Consider the following 24576-nt stretch of genomic DNA (forward strand, 5'->3'; position numbering starts at 1 on the left):
CAGTTATTCAGAAAAGCAACACATTTCAAGGCATTATATAATGCAAACCATGCATATTACACATTTTTGTGTAAAGTACTATGACTTTTGTAACTCTCACATTTTTTGCAAGAAAGACTAATGTGTCATCATACTATACTATAAGGGTGCTGCATGCTTTTATTGGGCTACAAATGAGCCCTGACATACTAAACCAGGGGTGCGGAAATCCAACGCCCGACTCGTCCAAAACGGGTAAATTGACCGTCGGACAAGCGTATTTTTCTGGTTTCAGTTGTCCGCGGACAAGTGCAATTTTCTGGAGGAAAAAGAATTATAAGTGCTGTGCAGGGCATATTTTTACCACTACTTTCAAATTTTAAACATTTGGGTACGTACTTCATGCGGAAACAGTCTACTTAGGCATGATTTTCATGTCTCAAATTGGTCTTCAATATTGTTTACAAAATGACGGCTGATTTTTCAAAGGGGAAGCACTCTTACGGTCTTACATAAGTATTTTACCCTACTATTTACACGCTTGAAGATGCAGTCATTTTTCTTCATGCCGACATTACGATGTAATCTGATGATTTTTCATTATAATCGATAACTTTTATAAAAATGGGGTCATTTTACTTACAATGCAAATGTTTTCACCACATAACAAAGCTTGTTAGGCAGTTAATCATTCCTGAAATTTGTGATTTCGCGTAGGTTATGATATATTGAGGAGTTAAGAAATTTATTGCGTGACATCAATTTTGATGAGCTGTCTATAGATTGTTTTTGATTAGAGAATTTTTCATATAAAACAAGTTGGTTTTGCGCTGTCAGTTTATCATATATATAAAATGCCTGTACGTGCGTACGTACGTCTCCCTTTCGTTGCTATGTGATAACAATTTGTTTAAACCTTTCGTGGCTAGGTGATGATAACAATTTGTTTAAACATGGGACTGTTTTGCGTTGCCAGGTGATTAATATTTGTTTAGAAAATAATGTTAAAATTGTTGAGAACGTTTGGTTAATTTTGGTTAACATTGGACTACAGAATCGTATCGTATTCTAATGGCCCTCCGGAATACCTGTACACATGTCAAGAGTTTAGTGCCACACATTCCAGGTAAAGTACACCATTTCCTCACAATAGTGAACGAGTTATCCTAAACCTTAGACGATTATGCCTCGCAAAAGACCAGTAGATGAAGCGGTCTTTTCCAAACAGAAACGTCAACGAAACGAAAAAGACCGCACTCGACGACCAAATGCAACACAGGAGGAAGCATCCCGTCGGCGCGAAAGACAAAACCAACAAGAACGCAATCACAGAGCAAATGCAACAGAGGAGGCAGCATCCCGTCGACACGAAGCCATCAAGACCGCAACACAGGAGGAAGTATCCCATCGACGCGAAAGACAAAACCAACAAGACCGCAATCACAGAGCAAATGCAACACAGGAGGAAGCATCCCGTCGACGCAAAAGACGAAACCAACAAGACTGCAATCGTAGAGCAACACTCACGCAATTACCTACACCTCAGCATCTTCATGCAGCCACCGGAACATATGTTATTGAGGACATCGACCGACATTTTTGTGGAAATTTACAATTATGGTGCACATTCTGTGGTGTGAAACATTCCCTGCTGAACAACCAGCAGATAAACTTTTTAACATCTGTTGCCACAAAGGAAAAGTGAGTTTACCTCCGATATGGGTATCTGCTTTACTGAAGAGCCTCATGACGGGACAACACGAACACTCAAAAAAAACTTCATGGACAACATAAGGTCATTTACCAGCGCGTTAGCCTTTGCTTCAATGGATGCTAAAATTGCACCTCCTCCCGGATACGGGCCCTACTGCTTTCGTATTCATGGACAGATTTATCACAGATCTGGGGCTCTACATCCTGAAAATGATGATCATCGTCAATTCGCTCAACTTTATATCCTTGATCTTGATGAGGCATCTGCACAAAGAATGCAAATCAAAGAGAACTCTAAATGCAACCCCAACCTCATGACCCTGCTGAGTTCATTCATGAGCGACAATAATCCTTTTGCTGAAGCATGTAAAATGCTTTATGAGGTGGAGCAGCAATGTCTTGCGGAAGCAGCATCACAGAATCTGCAAGCACCAATAGTGTCATTGGCGATCATTCATGATAGAAACCAGGACCATATAATATAATAGAAGACAATAAAATATACATTCGCCTTCTTCAGCAGGCTTTTCAACTAGTTAAAAATAAAGAAGCAAACGTTCTAACAGTTTCCAAATGTTATGAAATATCTATAAAAATCTTCACTTAGATGCGATTTATTTTTTCCCAACAACATCGGTAATATTTACTTCTTTGGAAATGTACCATCTTGCAGAATTTCGAATACATCATTAGGAATTACCGTGCGTAGCCTCCTGTGTCAGATATGAGGGTGTTTGATTTCAGAATCTGGCCACACACTCTGTCTGAACTGAGCACTTAATGGAAACTATGAAATCAAGAATTTGTGTCAGCAGTATAGTGATTTGTTGACTGATGAGGAAGTTAAACATGCGCCATCTGAATGGCAAGCACTTAAAAGTGCAGATATCAATGCAACGGCAGTACCATCCACTTGCTGAATATACCTCAGTTCTGCAGAGGAAGGAAGACCCTCTGAAGAATCTTAGTGTGCTGATCTCACTGTTTCTTACAGTTTTTCCTTCCACAGCTTCTTGTGAGAGATTATTCTCCAATATGAATTTAGTAAAGAGTTCTCTAAGAACCCGCCTGCCTCAGGAAAACCTTTAAAACCAGATGCACATTGTTGTTGATGGCAGACCTTTAGAAGAGTTTGACCCACTACCAGCTGTGGAATTCTGGCTGTCATCTGGCAACAGGCACATCACTCATAAAAAAACCTGAAAAGTCATCAGCATCCACTTCTGCAAGACCATCAGTCCAGGAAACATGCAGTTCAGCTCAAGCAGAAATGAACCGCATTCAGCCCATGCTGTCTGAGATGGTAAAGATTCTTGGGGGAGAAGATGTTGCAAGACAAAAGCTGAAGAATATGGCAGAAAATGAATCCGGACAGTGTTCAGTTATGTAACTGTAATATGTGAAATAAAACTAGTGTAGGTATAATGAAGACATTGTTTATTAGTGAGTTAAAATGATAAGGGAATCTTTTATATAATGTTCTAGAGCAAGGTGGCAAAATACTACACCCTGAAATAACTTTTTTCAGTTTTAAAATGGAAGGCAGTTTTGGTATCAATAAAAGAGATCAGAAAAAATTATTTTTCACTTTTGTTATTTGTTTATGGGCAAGTGAATTTAACTGATGGACAATTGGATTTTCTAAGTTTACATTGTCTGTGGACAAGTGGAAAAAAATTTGATTTCCACAACCGTGCTAAACACATGCTCTGAAGCACATCTGGAAGTATGAGCACATGGAGAAGCAGCACCACTGTTCATGCAGTTGAATACTAAAAGTTATAGCCCCATACATCATATAGTAAATGTGACGAAATATAATTTTAAAATTGCATGTCATAAAACAAATGGAAGTAACATTACGGCAGCAAACTTCTCTTTGAGTGTTTTAAAATCAAGGAAGTAATGGAGCCCTATGTTGGCAAAAAAAGTGTTGCCACTGAATGAACAGCACAGAATGAAACTGATCCGCAGATGGTAATAATTGAAAATCCCTGTCTTGAAGTGTTAAACATTTAACTAGCTACAAAAAAAACCATTTTAACCTGTAGTATAAAAGTAAATGTCCCATTCCTACTTCAAATGCAAAATTTTAAAGGTTTATACTTAATATTTCATTGAGAAATGAAATACCTTTTCAATATGTTGTGTTGACTCACAGTTCTTCCATATAAGCTTGCATGCATCTTGCGTGTTTTTTTTGTTTTTGGCTACAAAGCAGAAGTATTTCCACCATTTGCCAGTTAAGCGTGCAGGTGGAGGCTCTGATGCTGCTAAAACTGGCATCTTATTAACACTTGAGTGAAATGAGACAGGGCTGTAACTTGAGCCATGGTCGTAAAAATGAACATTGAAGCAATTTTAAAATGTTAAAATTGGTACTTATTAATATTTTGATACTTTTGTCAGCACTAGACAGTCCTACTATTTGGTCTTTCTGCTATTTCCTGTGTTTTATCCTTTGAGACCTAAGCCCAAAAGTGGGGAACCTTGGCTTTTTATATTTAAATAGATATTTTCTACTTTCATCAAGAAATGTGTCATCTGATTCAGTGCAAGTGCAACTTTTCAACTATGTCAGTAGTACTTTATAGTATGGAATAAAAATACATGCAAATAGAAAAATCATTTTTTACATTGTGTTTTCATTGTTCTCCTCTTCAGCATAATCTTTAAAGAAATGCATGTTGTGAACGCATTTTTGATTTGAAAATTACTGCCTAGTATTTTATAATTCACATTCACAAATGAATGTATATGCTCCTGTAGGATGCATGTATCAAAAAGTATAAGAACATGCAGTATAATGTAATAGAGCATCTTATCATTGCAGGTGCTGGACAGGCTTCTTCTATATCTGCGCATCGTCCACTCAATTGATTACTACAACACATGTGAATATACTGGTGAAGATGAAATGCCCAATCGCTGTGGTATTATTCACGTGAGAGGACCTGTCCCACCAAATAGAATCAGTCATGGAGAAGGTAGGCTGAGCACATGTTCTTCAGTAATAACATGAAGTAGAATGTTCTTGTGTTTCTAAGGGTGAATACCATGAGTGTTCAATTTATTAAATGTAGTATGCAGTACTTGGTTATGTTTTTCCATTTAATTGGAGTTCAGTGTGGGAAGCAATACTTTTCTGACCAGATAGATATAGAGAGATATTTATATAGATATGAGTATGACTCGTCAATGGGCACTTAATGAGGAAAGCACGCGGTAGTGAGTGGAAGATGTCATTTTACCACTGTAAACTAACATCCCGCTTTTTTTAGGGTCTTTTCACACTTAGTTTAGTAGACCAGAGAACGCTCCCAAGTCCGTCCTCTGCTCCACTTCCACCGCACTTGTTTTCTTTGACTTCATATAATTGTGACGTACTCGAGCAGGCACTCATCATGTACAATTGTTATCAACAGTGGAATAGGAATAATGAATAATTTGGAACAGTTTTTAGCTTTTTTGCTACTTGCATTAACTTGGTTTTATTATTGTACTTGGTGAGTATGAAAGAGACCTTAAAGACTGTAGATATATTATTTGAAATGGGTCATATTTCGAATTCAGGCAGTCTGCACGGTATGAACGAGAGCCATTTCCATGTCTGTCATTAAGTCAAATTTGTAGGTAAGTTAGAACAGATACACGTGGGTTTTTTTTTATGTAGCATCAGTCAAATGTTTATCATAATATATATTTTGCCTTTTTATGCATACAAACACACAACAGTGTTAATGGCAACATGATCTGTCTTAAAAAGGCATATTCCCCAAGCTGTTGAACTGCTGAAACACATTATATTACTTTGAGTGGGAAAGCATGTCGCGCTTTATTACTGCTGCTGTATTTTGCTTCCTTGAGGATGTTAGATTACATGGTGTTATCAGTCATCCCTGTGATTACTTAACTTCCCGGCATAGTTTAAAAATGCAATATTGTGAAATCTTGTAAGATGTTAACTTAAAAGGTAAGCACAATATATGATCCATTATTTCACTACACAGGTAGAGCTGATCACCTAGTGACTTCTGAAGCAAATATAGGCTTACAAATATTTTTACATTTCGTGTAAAACACATATGTGACATTATTATTCGGTTTCTCATGTTTTCCAAGAGAAAAGCCAAGCAAAATGACACCTTTTATTGGCTAACTAAAAAGATTACAATATGCAAGCTTTCGAGGCAACTCAGGCCCCTTCTTCAGGCAAGATGTAATCAACACGGTACAACACCCTAGTACTCATGTTTTCCAAATAACACAAAAACTAATAAAACTTAGGTTTATTTAATTTTAAAAATCAAAGATGCTGTAAAAGTGTTTAAGGCACTATTTCCCCTCAAAGTGCAATAACATATTTTAATTCTTCTAAAATAAAGAAATGAAACCGCAATGTAGCTATTACACATCCTTGTAACATTCCAAATAAGGTTATAACTTAGTTTAAAATAATATCATCAGAAAATATTATCAGTAGTTACCCACTATCACTAGTTTCTTTAAAAGACCATGTGGGTTTGCCCTCGGATATTCATGTGTTTTCCATTGATGCCAGCAGTAATTTTATCTGTCTACAGCAAATGCTGTTATACTTGCATACCACCATTTACTTCTTGTTCCTAGTGTTGCTTGGTCTTTGGATTGTAAACTTTCATTTGTCTGTCTCTCCATTTATGTTTGTCTCTTTTAGAGTATTAGAACAATCTAGAGGAGAACAGGCCATTTAGCCCAACAAAGCATCCTATCCACTTAATTCTTAAAAATAAAAAAATCAAATCTACTTCTAAAAGTCTTGTTGTGTACCACACTGCTTGGTAGCTTATTCCAAGTGTCTATGGTTCCATGTGTTTATATATAAAAAAAAAAAAAAAAAAAAAAAAAACTAATGCTTTTGCAAAACTTCCCCTTAACAGGTTTCAAACTGTGTCCTCATGTTCTTAATGAACACATTTTTAAATAAGTCTCAATCCACTGAGCTAATTCCCTTTATAATTTTAAACACTTCAACCATGTCACTTCTAAATCTTCTACTTAAACTGAAAAGATTATGTTTGACATAAGCAGCAACCCCACCTCATTTTCTATTCTGTCTGTCCTTCCAAAAAATGTGTATCCGTCTGCTATACTCATTCTCATCTTTGTTATTTAGCCAGGTTTCTGTTATTGCTGTATCATAATTATTCTCTGCTACATACAACTCCAGCTCACTTGCCTCATTTTTTATACTTCTAGCATTGAGGTAGGTTATTGTTGTTTAAAAGTAGGAGAAACAAATTGTTAGATTTTACATTACTACACATTTTTATTTCTACATTGTTTATTCCTCCATGTACAATTCTAACCCTGGCCTGTCCTAAACTCCCTGACCCCCATTTCCTGTTGTGGCAGAACAGGTCCCATCTGTTCCAGAAGGAGTCCCAATACCCCATAAATCTATACCTTTCTACCCAACACCAAGATTTGAGCCATTCCTTAGGCCTTCTGATCTCCCCAATCTTGCCAGGACTGCCGCATGGCACAGGCAGAACTTCAGAGAAGCCTACCTTGTCAGTTCTCCTCCTCAGCCTGACACCTAACTTTTTGAATTTGGATTGCAGAACTGCCAGATTATACTTATGTATGTCATTATTTCCTACATGGGCAATGACAACTGGATCCACCCCTGCCCTGGCCAAGTGCCTATCCACCCTTCCAGGGATGTCTCCCATCTGTGCACCCAGAAGGCAACACACTATGCGAGACTTCAGTCCCCATAATAGTCCCCAACTATCTTTCTTTCTGGGAGCTGGTTTTAAGGTGGCCGATTGGGACTCCTTTCCCAGTATACCACCTCAGAATAGTTAGATACAGCCTATAGCTCAGCAAGGACCTGAAAATGGTTCGACACTTCTAATTCTGGGGTTGATGACCCACAGACAGTGTGCACCCTTTACCTTGCACCTTATTACTATGATCTACCTGGCTGGACTGGAATCACCCTGTTTGTATTCTCCCAAATTAATGAAACTTTACACTGTCGCCCACTTAATTGCTCTACCTCCAGAGCGCTGTTCAACTGTTCAATCTAAAATAGTTAAATACACGTCTGCTGCTAGTTAATTTCTTACTGTCTGTCTTGCTCCTACAGCCCCTTGTGCCTGATTGGGCTTCTTAACACTGGCCATTTATCTACATACAGCTGATGCTTCCCATTTATTGTTTTGAAGTCACCCTCAGCCTCTTTTTTTTTTTTTTTTTTTTTTAAACTAAGGAATCACTATTTCTGTTAACTGTTTATCACCTTCATTCTGTTCCATCTCCTCATCAGTATATTATATCTCTTGATTTTTCTAAGTCATTAGAAATGTTAGTTTCACTATAAGAAAAATAGTATGAGAGCTTGAATCTCAGTCAAAGTAAAATAACTACAATGTTTACAAAGCGAGTTACAAGAAACCATGTCTCTAAGAAAGTGAAAGAAAATACAGAGTTTACTCAAGGAAACAGCCGGAGTTCTTTACAGGTGGTGATATACCGTAAAGCAGGGCTGCGGAGTCGGAGACAATTTTGGGTACCTGGAGTCAGGGTCGAAGTCGGCAAAATTGTACCGACTCCTAATAAATTAAAATTATGGAAAAAATACAGCAAGTTCAAATGTCCCATTTCACAAACAATAGTCATAATTAAGTACTTCTCTGATATAAAAATAAAGCCCTGTGCATAGTTGTGTTACTACTAGTGTGAAGTTCAGCTGAGCTATAGTACAACCTGACATTCACATATTGTAATCTGGATTATGGTACATTACAAAAAGTGTTTTCATTTTATTTCAGATACTAGCCGACGCCCGCCGTAGCATACGGGGGTGTAAGAATAGGAACGGAAAACGGTGAGAAAGGAATTCAGAAATCAAGAAGAAATAAATACTTCTTGAAAGACGCAGTGTGCATATAGAATTTCCGGCCAAGCAGGATTACATGTGAAAGTGATAATCAGGCTTTCCGAATTTACATACTATGGCCATGGCATCCTGATAGTTTTGTTGCATGTATCTTGGACTTCCTGGAAATGTGGACGGTAATATGATCATCTTGCTTACATGAACGTTGTTATTTTCAGTGTTTGCTTGCAGTGCATCTGATAGTTCGACGCGCAGATCTTGTTGATGTAATCTGAGATAGTTGAGACGCGCACCCACTGTTTTAACATACGCATCTACGACGTACTGTTGGAATAGTTTGCCGCTGGAGTGCAAAATACTAAATGTAATCCTCATTGCTAATCTGTACACATAAAATTGGCATTGAGTAAGCCTTATTCGCTTGACGGTTCTTTTATCGGGAACATGTTGTAAATCTTTGTGCCAGCCAATGCTCCGTAAGGTAATAAGAGTGGGTAAACCATAGGATCGCAATTCATATTGAGTGTGGAAATCTGTTTACAGGAGTTGCCTATGGGATAGATGCAAATGTCCCTTTCGGCAGGCGTTTCGCCATCTTCTCCGATGAAAATCGCTGCAACATCGGTGTGACATGTCGGGGCATTGTATCGTCATAATTCCTGCCTAGGGGTTTCCTTGAAAACCATTCGTACAGATGCTTTTGGATTGGACTGAGCAATTTCATGCATGTGTTTGTGTTTGTATGATTTAGCGAAGGGGTTGATGGTTCTGAGCATGGAATCTACCTGGAGAAGTACATTTTCGCTGCATGCAGAATTTGCTTTATTTTGTAAGCGTACTTCAGTAACTTGCGCTGTGTCAAAAACATACAACTGTCCATATCCTAGGGAGGTAGAAGTTTTAGCGTATAGTGGAGAGATTTGGTGATAAATTTACCCGTGTATTTTAAAACGGTATGGTCCGTGGCCAGGAGGTTGAGTTATCTGTGCACCCATGGAAGCAAACGCTAGAGAAGGGTTGTATTCTCAAATGTGTTCACGATAATTTTTAGCTTCTGATGTTTGCTGTGTAAGAAGTTGTTTTAAAGACACAGGCGGCTCCTGCAAGGGTGGTAAAGCTACTTTACTGTTGTGGCAGCACCTCGAGTACTTGTTGGATGTATTACACTCAGCAGACCAGTATAGTGCATGACATGGAAGACGACGAATAGGAATCGAGAAATGCCATGTCGGCTGTGTGTGGGCGTGACCGGTTTTGAAGTGGAAGCAGGACGAGCCAGAAGAGAAATTTATGTAAGAGATAATGTGTTTAACAAGTTAATTTCAATGTAAACAAGTGTGATGATGTAGGTGTGTGCTATGGCCTGATATGTGTTCAGGTGTTCTTTCTGCACTCTCCACATATGCTCCCACCCAGGGCTGAACTTTAGCATAACTTTGCACACCACCTGTTCTAGAAGATTTTGAAATTAAAAAGGAACAGATTCTATGCATTGTGACAGACAATGGTTCTAAGCACAATTGAGAAAATGAATAAAGTAGATAAAGAAAGTGACAGATATTAGGGGAAGACAGTTCAGCAAGTATTGGAGAAAGTGAAACCGAAGAGAATAGTGAAATTTTGGATAACATTGCTGAAGAAGCATTTAAGCTTACTACTATTCAACATATGCATTGTGTTGTTCATACTCTGCAACTTGCAATAAGGGATGGATTAAAAGATAGTCATGCAGCTACTCTAATTGGCAAATTGAGGCAAGTAACTGTTGCAGCCAGGGGCCCTAAAACAGATGCCATTTTGAAAAGACGTGCAGGAAAAGGAAAAAAGAAAAAGGAACCATTTTGGATCAAACAACATGCTGGGGAAGCACTTATTTGATGGTAAAGCATTTGCTTGAACTAAAAGAATTAACTGAAAGCCAGTGGGCACAAGTAAAAGAACTGGAAAGTCTACTTTCTAACCCCTGTGCTGTCACCAAGAGGTTGCAATATGAAGATTTAACACCCGGTAAATTTTTCTTGGAATGGAAGAGCTTGATATATTGCCTGAACAAAAGTGGAGAGTTAATAGCTGATGGCATCATATCTTTAATGAAGAAAAGAGTCTTTTACTGGATAATCAAGTCTTGTTAGCTGCTATTTATGTTGATCCAATGAGCCGAATTTTGTTGAGCAGTGACCAGATTTCTAATTGGAAAAAAGGCAGTCTATGAAGTACCAGTTCACATGAAGGGATTACTACTACCTGAAACGCCACCACTGGATGAAGCTATAAGCACTGGTAACTCGGGATCATCCTCTTCAAATGAAGAATTAGACTTTGATTCCTACTTGGATAAAATGGAAGTTTCAAAAGCAAAGCGACACTGCCTATGCGTGAAAGATAAATGACCAGTAAATGTCCAAATAAAGAGATTCCAGCGTTTTTTAAAGAATTAAAAGAAGTTGAAAAGTATGATCACTCATCGAAACTGACACTAAAAGATGCCATCCTTGTTGATCCAGAGATAATTAGTGATATTGCTAGAACTGTAACAGCAATGCCACCCACCCAAGTCAGTGTTGAAAGACTATTTTCAGCTCTAAAAATAATCAAGTCAGATTTAAGAGCTTCTATGAAAGAGGATCTGGCAGAAGCAATTCTGTTTCTTAGAACATTGCATTGAGTTAATTTTGGATTGCATTTAAAAGCTATTCTACTCTACAACTGTATTTCAAGTTTAATATATAAACTGTTTTTGTTCTTGTAGTTAAACTTTCTTTGTTTTAAAACTACCGAAGAATGTGGTTTATTTATTTTTTTTTAACTGGTAAAGTTCCTGTTCCTGATTTTTATGCATGCTACTACTTTATAGCCGCTTGATAAAAACAATAAATAAACCCTTATGGTTTAATTTTTGTTTAACTGTCCAATACGGTAGAGTCAGCTTCCTAGCCAGTAGTTCTGTGGCTAAATGACGTGTATGTTGCCCTTCTTCAATCAACATGCAAAATACATTAGCATATTAAATACAAAGGAGTTGGGGAGTCAGTCAGAAGTACCGGAATCTAAGGAGTCGGAGTTGGAAGAATTTATCTACAGACTCCACAGTCCTGCTATAAAGTATACAATATTGTGAAAGCAATGTGTGTAGTTTCAAAAAAAAAAACATAAATTAGTACTTTGGAGCATTACTTTCACGTTTTTTTAAGAACTTTGTTTCACATTTACTGTAATTCCACTAAGATTGTTGTATGCATCTGTGGCAGTTGCAGAGTGTTTTTAATTCCACAATTATGGCAACATGTTTTTGGAATTCAATTAATGGATTTCATTATTATTGTTTAAAGGATAACTAACTTCACAAAGAAAAAACATTTAAAACTTTGTTGCATGAGCGTTATCAAATTTGGGTTGCTTCTGAGTCTCTACTGTAGATCTTAGAATTTAATAGGGATGGATTTCAGAGTAAAGTATTTAGTCCAGCATTCATTTGTCCACCAGCTAGTTATAACTGGAACTAGGCAAATTCAGTTTAAACAGTATATTTTAAAAACTTTCAGCACTCTTTGGGTTTACTCTGGCAAATAAGGCCAGAGTAATCTTTGTACTTTGAATAATCTTTGTGACTTGTGTTAGAAAGGCAAATTTTTAAGTGGCAAGGGTGTGGTGTTTGTATTTATTTATCTTATTAATGTAGAAGGCATTCAAGCTCCAAGTGCACAGATATGCATTATATTATGTGCCAGATAACTTAACAAAAGTTTTATAGCATGCATGTTCTAAATGTAATAACTAATTTGAATGACTATACTGCCGTATTGTTCATATTTACAGAATTGGCAGGCTAATTAAATGTTTAATTTTAAAATGTCTGGTAAATGGTTTTCTTTTTGTATCTGTCACAGTTGCTGAATGGCAGAAGACATTTGAGGAGAAGCTGTCGACTTTGTTTAGTGTTAAGGAGACTCTCTCAGAAGAAGAGGCTATAAAAATGGGCAAAAAGGACCCAGAACAGGAAGTTGAGAAGTTTATTACAGCTAACACTCAGGAGCTAGGAAAAGACAAATGGCTCTGCCCCCTTAGTGGCAAGAAGTTCAAGGTAATTGTGATAGCTAATGATAGTATTGTAGTTTGTCACATCTTTTGGAAGTTGTGTTATTGGCAGTAACTCGTATAAGACACCAGAATGCTACCTGATTGGAAATGCAATAAGGTGTACTTTGTTTCACAAAGGGAGATAAAATACTTTTATTCACCTAATAGGGGTTAACGTGTTATCCTCTGTCCTGCTAGATAATGACAGGGGAAAAACATTTGGAGGACAAGGTAGATAAATTTGGAGATGACCAAAAAAAGTACCAAGCCAGAGATGTTGAGGATATCATAAATTATAAATGATTTCTGTTCAGATAAGTAAAGTTACTGGAGCTTCTTGGGGAATTAAGTTCATTGATGTATATTGTCAGATGTGTGTCCCCTTCATCTTACCTAGACATGTATATTTAGCAGATTTTTTTTTCTCATTATTGAAAATTGAACCAGCAAAAGCCTACTTTGCATTACTAGCTTTTATTAGTACATGAAGTGTTTAGTCAGAGAGAGCAAACATGACTGAGCTTAAAGCCTTGCCTTCCGAAGGGAAAATCATTCTTATATTTACATTCTGGTAAAGAAACAAATTTAAGTGTCCCATACGCATATATAGAATCAAAAAGCTCACTTATTGGATTGTGGGAATACACTAAATAAATAGCTAAATTAACGCCTGCTATTTCATTCAGATTCAAACATTCCATGGACTGCTTCTACACTAATAAAGACTCTCGCAGGAATTATAATGCTACAGTGCTTTGTCACAGCAAAATTAAAAATATCGTAAACAAAGCAGGGTTCCAGGCCATCTTTCACATACTTGCTGTCAATCATATACTATAATGAATCCAAAGACAATGTTACAATTTAATTGTTAAAATATTTATTGTTTGCGCATAGGCATGTTAAGCAACTTACCCTGAGTCATGTAGCAAGTCGGTGATTTGCTGAGACATTATGAATTATGGGCCAACTCTTTAACCACTAGAGCAAAGTGGCCACCGTTTTATTTTTCAGATAATATACCTAGTTCTTTCATGAGTTAACCAATATTCTGTGTTTCAGGGTCCAGAGTTTGTTCGTAAGCATATATTCAACAAGCATGCTGAAAAAATTGAGGAGGTGAAGAAAGAAGTGCTGTTTTTTAACAATTTCCTTATGGATGCCAAGCGTCCTGCTCTACCTGAAATCAAACCGCCACCTCCACCAGGACCTGGCCAGGGTGGGTGTAAAATATTGATGTAATCTAGCATAGTATTAGTAAAATTGCATTTATTTGGAAAGTCATTTCAATATACCATCTTTTACTCTCATTAGTAGTGATTTGCTTTTAAAATAGCTTCTTTGTTTCTAGCAGATATTGTGTTATCAACTACCACAACACATGGTAGTTGTTTTTGGATGAGAAGTACTATGTATAAACTAAAATAGCATGCTCAAAATTTTTGTTTGGTCACTTACTAAATCTAAACTGAATTAGTAGTAGTAATGTGGATGTTCCATGCAGAGGACTAACATCTAATCTATGTTGCATTATTCTTGATGCTGATGGAAAAGGCTTCACTTGCCAATTTAGTTTTCTACCCCTTTTTCCATTTCAAAGTGAAGGGCAATTTTAGGAAGAAAGTGCAAGACTTTTTTTCCCCACATAGCATCAAAACTATGGTTAATCTGTGTATTCATCACTTAAAATACCAAGGTTATGGCCTAGGTAATAAATGTCATAATGACTGTTTGATATTTTGTGTGGGTTTTTTTTTTTTTTAATAATTAATTGGTATTTTTATTTCCTCTTTAACCCTATTCTTTGGCTTTCCAAATCCGGTATGCAAAAGCAGTCCTTAGTCCAGGAATGCCGTACCCTCACCCAGCTCCACAGGGTCTAATGGGATATGCTCAACCACGACCACCAGTCTTAGGATATGGAGGTATGAGGCTATTTTGTGAGAGGAATATTTTATGTCAAATTTGCTACTGATGATTACTGTCTTTCAACTCCTGTTTGTCAAATTTTTTTAATACAAGTAAATTTTGATAGATCGCCTTAAATGAAAATTCAAATAAGAATAAATAAAAATGTAAGATAAAAAAAACTTACATAAGCTATATGTTAATAATTACTGAATTATAAAATTCTATGTTCAGTTAAGATGTTGCCCAGTGCAGTGTTTTATGCAATTGTCTTTGTCATTATAACTTCCAGTATAGTGAAAGTATTTTTGTTAGTCTGAGTGGAGCAAAAATAACAATGCAGTGACAGTATATTGTACAATGACTCCAACAGAAAAACCGGTGACAAGTCAATTACTTGAGCTGCACAAAAGTTGGTGATAATAGGCACCGTCGGTAGCTTTAATATAGTAGTGCAGATCATTTGACAAAAGCAAGTATTTGCCTAATAGTGTCAGTCACACTTAAGACTGAAAAAAGTATGAGAGGTAAACTTATGAACCATGGAGTATGGGACCTGTGATTTGGCTGGTATGGTAATTGGGTACACTGTATGCAGTTTATGTAGTAAAAATATAGACAAAATTAATAAATAGATCATTTTACAAAATTTTGAATTTTCAGCAGAAATGTTTACATTTGCAATCTCAAACAGCATTAAACATTGTTCTCATATTCAGGCCTGGAGGAGTGCAGTAAGTACAGTCCTTTGGTTCCTTCTCATTTTAATTATAAGCCAGTTTTTGCTCAAGCAAAAAAAAATTTGTACTTCATTTTATAAACATCATTAAAATTCCTAACCCTTAATTGATTCTTTTAGTCTTAAACAGCTAATTTTCCTGTTTTTTTTTTTTTTTTTTGTTTTGTTTTTTTTCCCCCAAAACAGTGGCCAGGTGACAATGAGATATAATTGACAAAGGTTTCAACAGCTCACGGTCTAACTTAGGCCTTTTGTTTTCTTTGTGCATTATCTCTTGTAATATAAAACTGAAGTGAAGAAAGTCAGAGTCACAGACTGAGAATTAGTGTTTTGGGGCCAAAAATCATTTGAGTGATACTCTCAAAACATTCTAAATCAATAAGCGCCATTATCTGGAATGGATTGGATTCAAGTTAAGTAATTTTTTGGAGCAAAAGTAACATTTTGTTTCCAGCAAGACCCTCCAGGACAGAACTTGAGGACCATGGATTTAATAGGCAACAAGAGCCATATCTGTCCATTTAGTTGATAATTGTTTTGTGTTTTGATTTAATATTTAATAGTTATAGATTGTGCTAAAAAGCCAGAACATCTAAATTTTGCAGCAATCCTTTTGAAAGTATTTTAACATGTTTTGATTATTAATTAGTACTGAAGCAAGTGATTATACTAAGCAGTGCACATCTTACCATACTTTAAATGAACAGTATTACTATTTTAACAGAAATTCTTTTCTTAGTTCCAGACAGTGAACTGTTTTTGATGTAGTTTAGTTGGTGTTGGTTGTTGTCTTGCTTCCAGTGCTGCTGTGATTGGCAAACCGCACAATGGTGACTTTTGATTGTGGGTCCAACTCGTGCACACATCTTTTCTTTTGCCAACACTATAGCCAGTCAGACACACTGGAATTATTTTATTTTTTCCTGGTTACTGTGTTTAAATTTTGTTGTAGTTGTTACAGTCTAAAGCAAGTGAATGAATTAAGTGTGAGCTCATCATTTTTCCAGATATTGCAGTCAGCATGCCAATATTCATGTAAAGGAATAAGTGAAATTGTGTGTGTATTTGCTGTGTTGTCCAGGATGGCCAAGCTGCTTTGACTGAGAACAACAGTTAATCTCCTTGGAGTTTACCCCGAGCCTCTCTCAGGCTTGGAATTCTGTTTAAAAACAATTACCCCGGATGTGTCTCAGATTACTGAATAATGCTTAGGATTTCTATGCATTTTGCTACTGTATGGTAAGCTATCAATATTCTTATGTGGAGCCGAGCCTTCAACTAAAAGACACAATAGCTTGTAGATGAAAAGCTGAAAATCCAGTTTTAGAATAACTAAAAGTGAATCTTTAGTTGAATCAAGCAATAATGGTGACAATATGAATTGGGCATCAGATGTTGGCACAGATAGTGAAACTGATGCACATTGGATTGCATAACTAAAGCACTGTGATATGGCTGGTAACTTCTGTCCTATAAGGGTACAGTGTGGGGCGAATATTTATGTCACAAAATGACTGAGATCAAATGGAAGGACAAGAAAGGTGTTGGTGCCCTAATCAACTGTTCACAATATAGCAACTATCAGTGTTTAAGTCAGGGAAAATGTGGAAGTCATTAAGCCTTATGCTCTCGTAGCCTATGGTAACACAATAGATGATGTACATGGTGTGGATCAGGCACTGACACTCTGATTTCATGCACAAGCATTAAAACAAAATGTATAAGAAAAGTATGCAAGGAAACACACGTCTACCCATCCCGATTATAACATTAGGTTGTGTGTTGACAAAACTCAGCCAAAGGATGTGAACTAAATGCGCATCACTACGGCAGTTGATACTAGACATGCCTTTCTTACTGTATTCACTTTGACACTTTGGTGTTTAAGTGTTTCTATTATGTGTATTAATATTTTATTTTTCCTTGTTGAAAAAATTTACAATTTGGGCTTGGTTTCTGGGGGAAGACATAACGCTAAGAAGGCTACATGCTAAAATTTGTAGGTATAATTTTTTCATTTGTTGGCAGATATCAAATTTTGAACAGCAGGTAGACCTAGTATTCATTTTAATCAAAACTAGGGGGCTTTGGCCTCTGGCATGTGCTACGCGCTAGCCTCTTGTATGGGGATGCGGATGTACAGTTCAAACAGATTTTTATTTTCATGGGAGTTGTTACATATGCAAAATAGAACTATTTTACATTTCAGTGAGTAATTAACCATATTAAAAAGTAAAACGTCATAAATTGAAAGAAAATTGTTTCATGTTGCGTTATTCATTGCATAATATATGATTTTGTTCTGTTTGGCTTTGAAATTAACACACTTTACGTTTAAACTTTTTTTACTGTAAAACTTCAGTAAAAACAATTTTTTAAATTTTGGCAATATCGCATTGAATTTTGATTGTGTTTGGGCTTTCATCATGACAATGCAACATATATATATATGTCCGTGATTGAATATCGTTTCTTTCTTTCTGTTAAATAAAACGACTTTTTCGAATGTTTGGCTCTGAGATTTGTAAATTGTCTTTGCAAAAGCTATTCTAACGGGAAACTATTAACGTTTTAATATGAATGGCATATCAAGATCTCCTTTGCTGTCTGTTATCCCCTGAAGATGTACTACATTACCTTTCTTGGATACATCCTTCTTTCTACATTCATTCGTGCAGTGGAAGACCGGACGGTGTTAATGGTTGTAGATATTTATCAGGATATTGTAAATTGTTGTTTTCATCTTCCGCATGACCACCACCAACTGTTTCAGCATAGTCTATTGATATGCATTTAACCTATTTGCCGTGTAAGCGATAACCAGTTTACTGTGTAACCAATCGATATTTTTGGCATTAATTTGTTAGACTTCACTATTTCTTGATGCTAGGATTGCCCATGTACTCATTTTTTCCTGTTGATAAACCTTTATGATGAAATTCTTCAATAAGATTTGTACATAATTCTTTAATTAGGAAGTCTTCTTTAATTGGGAACTTAGTGAGGAAAATGTTAAAATTTATAAGAGCTGAGAGAGCAAGAACTATGTTTGTCAAAAGCATTCACACAAATGAGAGGTGAGATTACCGTGTGCATGGTTGAATATGGTTGAGAGGGGGGCATGACTTGAAAAAATCTCATGGCCAAAGTCTTGTCTTGCAGGACTTGGAAAAATCTTTTCAAAGTCTTGTCTTGTTGCAGGATTTTTTTATATAATAGAGATTGCATTTTTTATACATAATGGTCAGTGAGTTTTTAGTTATTTAAATGCATTTTTTATTTTTTGCATGTACTACAAGGAATTTTTTTCTCAATTTTTTATAAGCCTTGCTCATGCTTAGTTTTAGACACTACAAGTAAAAGACAATCTTATTGCCTTCAGGCTTTATAATGATGGTTTCTTTTTTCTAGGGGGGCCTCCATATCCTCCGAATCAATATGGTGGAGGTAGAGGAAATTACGATAATTTCAGAGGGCAGGGTGGTTACCCAGGAAAGCCAAGGAACAGGTATGTCCAAATTTAAGGGTGGAAAAAAAACTCAGTACTTTTTGTTAATGATTTTAAGAATTGCCTGTAGGCTCATCATTTCTATATATTGTATAACCACATTTATCTTCAAATGATGTGTCCTTATGTATTTTTTCAAAACTTTGTGAAAAATATTATGAACTCGGAAGTTTTTTCATGTTATAATTCTCAATGAATTCCACATATCTTAATATTTCACCTGATTTTTTTAAATGAAAAGATTGTTACATCCTGTAAAACTTGTTTTCTTAAAAAATCTTTTGCACTTCTGTAGTTTTCTGTCATAGAGACAACAATCAAATCTAGAGTCGAAGATGTCTCCGCTTACTACTAGATTACTCTGCCATCTTATCCAAATTTTCCAATGCTGAACTTTGTGGTTTCAGAGGACATTCAATGATATGTAATGATTTAGTATTAATATATTTCAGGTATTTTTAGTATGCACTTTAATTTGATAATTTCATCAGATGGAACCTGAGGCATTTTTCAGTTTAAAGTTTTTCTTCTAAGAATTGAGTTTGGGCAGGAGCTTTATGTGGTCCTACAGTTTTGTCATTGGAAGTAACATATTTGTATGTAAATGAAGGAAACACTGTCAAATCACACTTTCAAGTGTTTGCTTTGTTATTTATTCTACCTTTTCTCATTGTACAGCCTGGTATGTGCTTGTGTTTTTCATGTTTGTCAATAAAAATCAATTTATAGTTCAGCATGTGGACCAATAAAGCATCATGAATATAGATTGTTTAATTTTTAGGTGGAAGCAGAATATTCAGATATATTTCAACTTTTTTTCTAAAAGAATCTTAAGGACATTTATATTACAAGTGTTTACGCTGAAACAGTCCCAATTAGACTGAATGTGTAATAAAGACCTAAATTTTACTGTGTCCTTCCCTTTGTGCTACTTATTTTATTGTCTCTTTAAACTACCACAAGAATCAAATGCATGTCAATTGAAGTAATATTTAAGTTGCATTTATAGTGCAAATACTGATTGAATAATTTTAAAAATTGGATTTGTTTTTCATTTAATTGTTTTTTCACTATTATTGAGATCATCAGTAATGTAAAAATAATTGTGGAAGAAGCAATAAGCATTGGTTTGTCCCGATTTCCAAATATGATGCCTCATGAGAGGCTAGTGGCCAGAGTGCAAGAAATCTGAGTCACAACACAGTGTACTATACTGGCCTAGGCAAGGAGGGCAGTGGGTTCTGTTGCAAGGATTTTTTGCTGTGATGGATGCTAAATTTGGGATCTCCAAAGTGCAGAGACTAGAGCCCCCAGTTCACTTCATTGTACAATGCTTATTTCATCAAGATCCAAAATATTAGCAAACCATAGAATCATCAAATCACTGGGTAAGATATGTAGCAGTTGAAGTTTCAATTTAAAAATGTTTAAATTTTCAATGTAAAGAGGTGTGAAACTTGACCATATACCTTCCCCAAAGACTTTACAGTGGGTTAAGCATTGTCCACAGCTGACAAATATATCGAAGCTGTTATGATAGATGTAGGTTTGGTAAAGAATTTATTATTTAGAACACAAGGTAAAGTCTAAGTTGAAGGAGGTTATTGGTCAGTAGTTCATGTACTTGTGACTTCTAATGTTGAATTTTATAAGTTGTTTTCTTTTACTTAACACAGTTTTGGCATTCCAGCATTCAAAAAAAAGTCCAGAAAGGAGCTGCTAGACTCGGTCACTGTGGGGTTATGAGTAATGATGTATGAAAGTAGTATCATAGTAGTACTATATAGAAGTATAACAATAATTATGAAAATAGTATACAGTTATGAAGGGATGTCATAAGATTACCAGCTGATTTAAAAGTACGTCTACAGCAGGATCAAAGGGAAACAAATGGAGGCTAGTTAAGGGTAAATTCTGAGTTGCCATCAGAAAATATTTATTCATACAAAGCTATGGATAAACTCAAAATACCAAGCAGTGGATTATTTAGTAGAGCTTTTGGCGACTTTTAATTTTGAGTGGTATTTTGTAAAGTATACAGTAGGGATTGATTATTTGCATTTTGCCAATTTACTGTTCTCAAACCTTTTAATGATGATGTTAAATTGCCTGCTGCCTCAAAATTACATCCTATGTGAGATTCCACTGTTTTTATTAGCCCTATTCCAGTCATCTCTATAACACATCACTAAAATGTTTAATTCCATGTATAATACTGTTACTGTTTTTCATTTTTGTGGTTTTTAACAATATTCAAATGACGTTTCACCACCTACCAGAATTTAAGTTATGTAAATAGTGTAAAGCGTTTTGACTTTAGGCCAATGTTTCAGAGAACATATATCAAGGCAATATTGGAAAAATACCCTATAAAGGAGCTTCCACAGCTAATTCATTTGGAGCAGCTTTTCCGAACTCTGGAACAATTCCCAGCAACCTAATCCCCATTCCAAAGTGAACAATATTAAAATATCAGCAGGCCTAAAGATAGTAAACGTGGTTTAAGATAAACTAAATAGATGAGACTCTACAGTAGCCTGCTATGTGAAATATGCAATCAGTTTTCTTTATATGCAACTGCTTTACCACGAATGCATGATATATGCTGCATAATAAAACAACTTTGATATTTAATATGAATCCAGAGAAAACAAAAGTAATGGTTATACAAGATGCACTGAAGTTGCTAGTTTTATGTACTATGTAATTTTAGTTTCCTTTGCAAAGAAAAATTTGCTTGTATGCAACTTCAGTATGGCTGATAATGTAATTTTTATATCCTTTTTACAAGAATATTTGAGCACATCTTTGTAGAGTATTCAACATATGCTAAGGAAACCATTTTTCAATTGAATCTAGTGGACTGCACTAAATGAATCCGTTACTGTTTTCCTATATAGCATCATAGCTCAAAGGTCTAGCTGCCAAATATATAAAATCGTTAATTATGAGGAAATCATTATTTTTGTAAGTGATTTTATATGTAACCTGTCTTGATTTGGGTGTCGGGTACATTTTATTAATTTTATGAGAAATAATATAAAGATGTCCATTTCCAAATTACTGGTGATATGACTATCTTGTAAGGTAATTTTTTATGACGCTGCCTAACTGGAACGTCTAAAAAGTTTCAAGACAATTGCAGGCAACTTCTGAATCAGATGCCATTATCTCCTGCAGGATTATCCGAGGAGACCCCAGATCCATTATCGAGTACCGAGACCTGGATGCGCCAGAGGATGTCGACTTCTTTTGAAATCACGCTTGAATGGTTTACTGACACTCTTGTTCCTTTTGTTTTAATGTAAATTTTTTTTTATATGGTAAGTGCATCTATTAGTCTGCAGCTAAAATCTGTATACAGATTAACGTCCAATAAAAGTTGTGGTTTCATTATATACCTGATAAAGAAAATTGTTTCTTCTTTTTCACTCTGTCCGTGAACTAGTTTGAAGATGGTCCTCACTTTTCTTAAATGTCTGCTTTTGTTTTTTTATATATATATAACTGGATTTCCGGAAATATCTTAAATGCAGAGTCCCCTGAGTAATCCTGCACTTTCCCAGAATAGCATTGTAATAGAATTATCTCCTTAGCACTTGCTTATGGGAAAAATCTCCCTTGGGTCTTATGGCTGATGTTTTCTTTCTCGAACTTCAGAAGTAAATAAAGTAGTTCTTGACGTGAAGAGTTGTTTTTGGAGATGTGTGCTTTTAGAATGCGTTATGACCACAAACCCACACACACCCCCAACCTCCCTTTCTTTCAATGCTATACTCAAACTTTTGAAGAACAACCAGTAAAGCTCAAATTCAGCTAAACTATTTCCACTCTGTAATTCTGGGTAGAGACATTCTCTCATTCTTTTGTGACTTCCTCTTTTTAATAGACCTGCTAAGTACATATGCAAATTGTCAAGCCCATTTAGTCCAGTTTAGGGTGATGGGGGCCTGGAGCCTATCCTGGCATCTTGGTTTACAAGGTGGGATACAGTACTGCACAGTTCACTAGTCCGTTGTCTGTTATACAAATACCTGCAAACACATTCATATAAAATACCCTAAAATATATATTTGTGCGTCTGTGATTGTGTGGGCGTGTGAAAAATGTCTGGATGAAAACGAAGGGTTCTGTCATGTACAAAAGATCTAAGTAGGTCTCTGCTTGCACATTTTTAAAACCCAGCACATGGGTTACTGAAGAGGGAGAAAATACCCATGTCATGCTGACACAGCAAGCATAGTGACAAACACTATAGAGTAATAAGTACACTCTCAAGAAACAGGCATTTAATAGCGTTCAGTTATGGCCTGTCTTGTCTGGGGAATCCTTGGAAGTGGTTCTCTGGGGCCAGCTGCAATATCTTATCAAAAAGAAAGGTCAGAAGAGGAGTTCACGAGACAAACCAGCTGGGAAGTGGAACCAGTAATAGTACCAGCATGCCCTTTTAAAGACTGCAGTTGTCTTTAGAGCCTGGCTTGTGGGATTATGCACAGGTGATTCAATACGGCATTTTTACTTATTTTTGTAGAGGTTTCTGAAAAAGTTGCTCTATAGATTGCGCTCACAAATACTGTATAAACAAGCACTAAGAAGTGAATTTGTTTAGGTTAGTAGATAAGCTGCTGGTGAATGGTTATTTTTAATAAGCATCTGCCATATTTTAGTGACTTTTACATCTTGTCCTAAACATAATTTGTATATTTTGGATATGTCTGCAACATCTAATGCCATGCTTCCTTGTGAAAAAAAATAGTTTATAAAGTTAGTTTCTGAACTTTCATGTTTAACTCCTTTATTTGAAAATCATTTCAAGTGTCTAAATATTTTTGATTATACAGTGTCAACAAACATTGAAATAACTGGCAAAGTATTGTAAACATTGAAAGCTTTCGTTTTTAATAAGAAGGTAAGCAGTACATTTAATATTCAAGGGTTTTTAGGATGAATGATAATTATATAATCATATCAATTAGATAATCATCAGAGGTGACTGTGTGCAGAGGGTGCAGACATATAAATACCTGGGAGTGCAGCTGGATGATAAATTAGACTGGACTGCCAATACTGATGCTCTTTGTAAGAAAGGACAGAGCTGGTTATACTTCCTTAGAAGTCTGGCATCCTTCAACATCTGCAATAAGATGTTCTATCAGACGGTTGTAGTGAGCGCCCTCTTCTACGCGGTGGTGTGCTGGGGAGGCAGCATTACGAAGGACGCCTCACGCCTGGACAAACTGGTGAAGAAGGCAGGCTCTATTGTTGGCATGGAGCTTGACATCTGTGGCAGAGCGACGGGCACTAATTAGGCTCCTGTCAATCATGGAGAATCCACTGCACCCACTAAACAGTGTCGTCTCCAGACAGAAGAGCAGCTTCAGCGACAGACTGCTGTCAATGTCCTGCTCCACTGACAGACTGAGGAGATCGTTCCTCCCCCAAACTATACGACTCTTCAATTCCACCCGGGGGGGTAAACGTTAACATTATTTAATGTTATTTTCTGTTTTTACCTGCATTTTTATTACTCTTTAATATTGTTTTTTTGTATCAGTATGCTGCTGCTGGAGTATGTGAATTTCCCCCTGGGATTAATAATGTATCTATATTGGTTCCCATTACCTGTAACCCTCCATATGGGCTACTTTGCACTAATGACAGAATTGGGAAATGCTTTTCTGAGAAATATTTCACATCCTTCATGGGCTGGAACTGGTAAACATTTGTAATCTTTTGATAAACAATGCTATACAATTGGGTCCAGCT

At 36.1% G+C, this 24576-nt stretch overlaps 1 protein-coding gene across 3 annotated transcripts in view; it reads left to right on the forward strand.

Moving 5' to 3' along the window:
* srrt (serrate RNA effector molecule homolog (Arabidopsis)) overlaps positions 1-22208 on the forward strand; it is a 48854-nt gene extending 26646 nt beyond the window's left edge. For 2 of the 3 annotated variants that reach the window (XM_051925296.1, XM_028798297.2), the window contains exons 15-20: positions 4526-4679; positions 12466-12659; positions 13718-13874; positions 14491-14580; positions 18714-18810; positions 21991-22208. In XM_051925296.1, coding sequence (XP_051781256.1) covers positions 4526-4679; positions 12466-12659; positions 13718-13874; positions 14491-14580; positions 18714-18810; positions 21991-22066 — 768 coding nt within the window. In that variant the 3' untranslated portion in view covers positions 22067-22208. Of the gene's footprint in view, positions 1-4525; positions 4680-12465; positions 12660-13717; positions 13875-14490; positions 14581-18713; positions 18811-19105; positions 19725-21990 lie in introns of those variants that run through there. The other variant, XM_028798298.2, reaches the window with a different exon arrangement.
* The last annotated feature ends 2368 nt before the right edge of the window (positions 22209-24576 follow it).

Source organism: Erpetoichthys calabaricus, chromosome 3 (assembly GCF_900747795.2).
Source record: "Erpetoichthys calabaricus chromosome 3, fErpCal1.3, whole genome shotgun sequence".
Taxonomy (NCBI): domain Eukaryota; kingdom Metazoa; phylum Chordata; class Cladistia; order Polypteriformes; family Polypteridae; genus Erpetoichthys; species Erpetoichthys calabaricus.